Source organism: Babylonia areolata, chromosome 34, assembly GCF_041734735.1.
Source record: "Babylonia areolata isolate BAREFJ2019XMU chromosome 34, ASM4173473v1, whole genome shotgun sequence".
Lineage (NCBI taxonomy): Eukaryota > Metazoa > Mollusca > Gastropoda > Neogastropoda > Buccinidae > Babylonia > Babylonia areolata.
The window spans coordinates 14,879,889-14,882,388 of NC_134909.1; the positions used below are offsets into that span (position 1 = coordinate 14,879,889).

The window sequence follows — 2,500 nt, forward strand, 5'->3', positions numbered from 1 at the left end:
TGAGTCTATGTTTTAACCCGGTGTTCAGTTGTCTGTGTGTGTGTGTGTCCGTGGTAAACTTTAACATTGACATTTTCTCTGCAACTACTTTGTCAGTTGACACCAAATTAGGCATAAAAATAGGAAAAATTCAGTTCTTTCCAGTCATCTTGCTTAAAACAATATTGCACCTCTGGGATGGGCACACAAAAAATAAAAAATGAAGCCTAATTATAAGCAAACTGCATTTACTGTTATATTTATATTTTTTGTATTCTCTTAACTTGGCACTTTGATCTGATATTCTGACCCAACAACAAGAGCAGTCATTATTTTCATTTTTTGTTCAAACAGGAACTTCTTTTGCTAAGCATGGAAGTTTTATTTATTTTGCAAACGTTTTGGTGCAGATAGTAAAAAAGGGAAATTACTCTGTAATTAATGCTAGGGGACTTAATTTGCTTTAAACTGATCTTTCTCATCTTAAACGTTACATTTTGAAATTATACTCAATTCATAAAAAGCTTGGATTTCTTTTTTTCTTTTTTTCTTTTTTTTTTTTTTTTTTTTTTTTTTTTTTTTTTTTTTTTTTTTTGTTAAGTTTATCACAAGTGAGTCTTGAAGGCCTTGCCTCTCTTGTTTTTTGGGGTGTTTTTTTTTTACCCAACTGTTAGATATCAATTGGATGCCGAGACGGTCGCAATGGCGAACTTACCAAATCCGTTGATCCTGGCAATTGCCGGTCGAATCAGTATCCGTCTGTCAGTCCAGGGATCAGAGGTTGCCGGGATTTCATATTTCATCCGGGTATCATAGACACGTCAGTGCATGATGGGTTGCCGTGAAGGGTGGAAATCCTATCATATACCCCCAGCATCAACCAGGCCCCGAGAGATGAATATGTCTAATGCTAACGTCCATATTCTAAATATATTTCTGTTTAATAATTACGATGTAATAATTAATTGCAATGTTTTTAAAAGCGAATATGTGAAATGCTTTTATTTGAGAACATATGTTTATTACTCTTGTTTAATCAAGTTATCCGCGTGTGTGGGGTGGGGTGGGGGGTGGTGCGGTGCGGGTGTGTGCTGATCATCTGGTTGTGGTTTTCCGCAATTCATCTTTATTCTTATCTTATCTGTCTATTATAATCAATGTGCAGTATAGTAGGCTATGTTTATAATTATATTCAAATAATGTTTCTTAATTCTTTCTGTTTTTACTTTAAGAATACTAGTTATTACCTGCAGTGTGTGGATGTATGTATGAAACGGTGTCTGTGATATTTTTTACATTTGTATCTTCGTAATATTTGTTGGGGCTGTTGTTGGCTTTTACAGTTATGGTCCCCATGTTGTTTACTTGTCTATATTGTGATAATGCACCTGACCAAATTTCTCCAGTTGGAGATAATAAAGTTATTCTTATCTTATCTTATCTTATCTTATCTTATCTTATACAGCGGTGTGTTGGCTCAGAGGTAACACGTCCGCTAGAACTGAAGCGAGAGAATCTGACGGAGTCGCAGGAATCACACCGGCAGTCGCCGCCCCAGTATTTTCTCCCCCTCCACTACTAGACTTTGAGTGATGGTCTGGACGCTAGTCATTCGAATGAGACGATAAACCGAGGTCCCTGGCAGCGTGTGCAGCGTGCATTTAGCGTACGTAAAAGAACCCGGCACAGCAACTAAAGCGCTGTCCCAGGCAGAATTCTGTAGAACTGAAAATCTACTTCGATAGGAAAACAAATAAAACTGCAGGCAGAAAAAAAATTACAAAAAATGGTCTACGGAGGCGCTCTTAGTGTAGTGACACGTTCTCCCTGGGGAGAGCAGCCCGAATTTCACGCAGAGAAATATGTTTGACAAAAAGAGTATTACAAATACACTGACTACAGATGCCTGCAGCCGAAATTACTTTTTATTTACTCACGTTTTGTTCATAACGTGATTGATTGATTGATATGGATACTTATACAACGCCTATCCTCGGTCGGAGACCAAGCTCTAAGCGCTTTACAAACACGGGGTCAGTCATTTACACAACAGGCTGCCTACCTTGGTAGAGCCGACTGACGGCTGCCATAGGGCGCTTATCATTCGTTTCCTGTGTCATTCAATCAGATTTTAGGCACACACACATACACACTTAGACAAACAAGTGTTACACACTTAACGTGTATGACCGTTTTGTCAGTTTATTTACCCCCGCCAAGTAGGCAGCCATACTCCGTTTTCGGGGGGGTGTATGCTGCCGGCCGGGGTATATTCTTGTTTCCATAACCCCACCGAACGCTGACATGGATTACAGGATCTTTTACGTGCGTATTTGATCTTGTGACACTTCATTAACTTAAAATTTCATTCACTTGCTGGCGCACCAGACTGTACCGCCAGTTCCCGGCGCGTGCGCCAGCCAATGAGAGCAGCCCTGAGCTCCACGTGATCCAGCAGCACGTGGAGGTGAGCGCGGGCCAAGGGAGATCAGCCGGGGCGCAGGCTGGCTACCAGATGGCG

General features: G+C 40.5%; 1 protein-coding gene across 4 annotated transcripts in view; it reads left to right on the plus strand.

Annotated features, from left to right (window-relative positions):
* Nucleotides 1-2,500, plus strand: part of LOC143277448 (ammonium transporter Rh type B-like) — a 39,157-nt gene that overhangs the window by 34,314 nt on the left and 2,343 nt on the right. For all 4 annotated transcript variants that reach the window (XM_076582269.1, XM_076582272.1, XM_076582270.1 and 1 more), the window contains exon 9: nt 2,368-2,500. This exon is cut by the window's right edge and continues 49 nt beyond it. In XM_076582269.1, coding sequence (XP_076438384.1) covers nt 2,368-2,500 — 133 coding nt within the window. The remainder of the gene's footprint in view (nt 1-2,367) is intronic.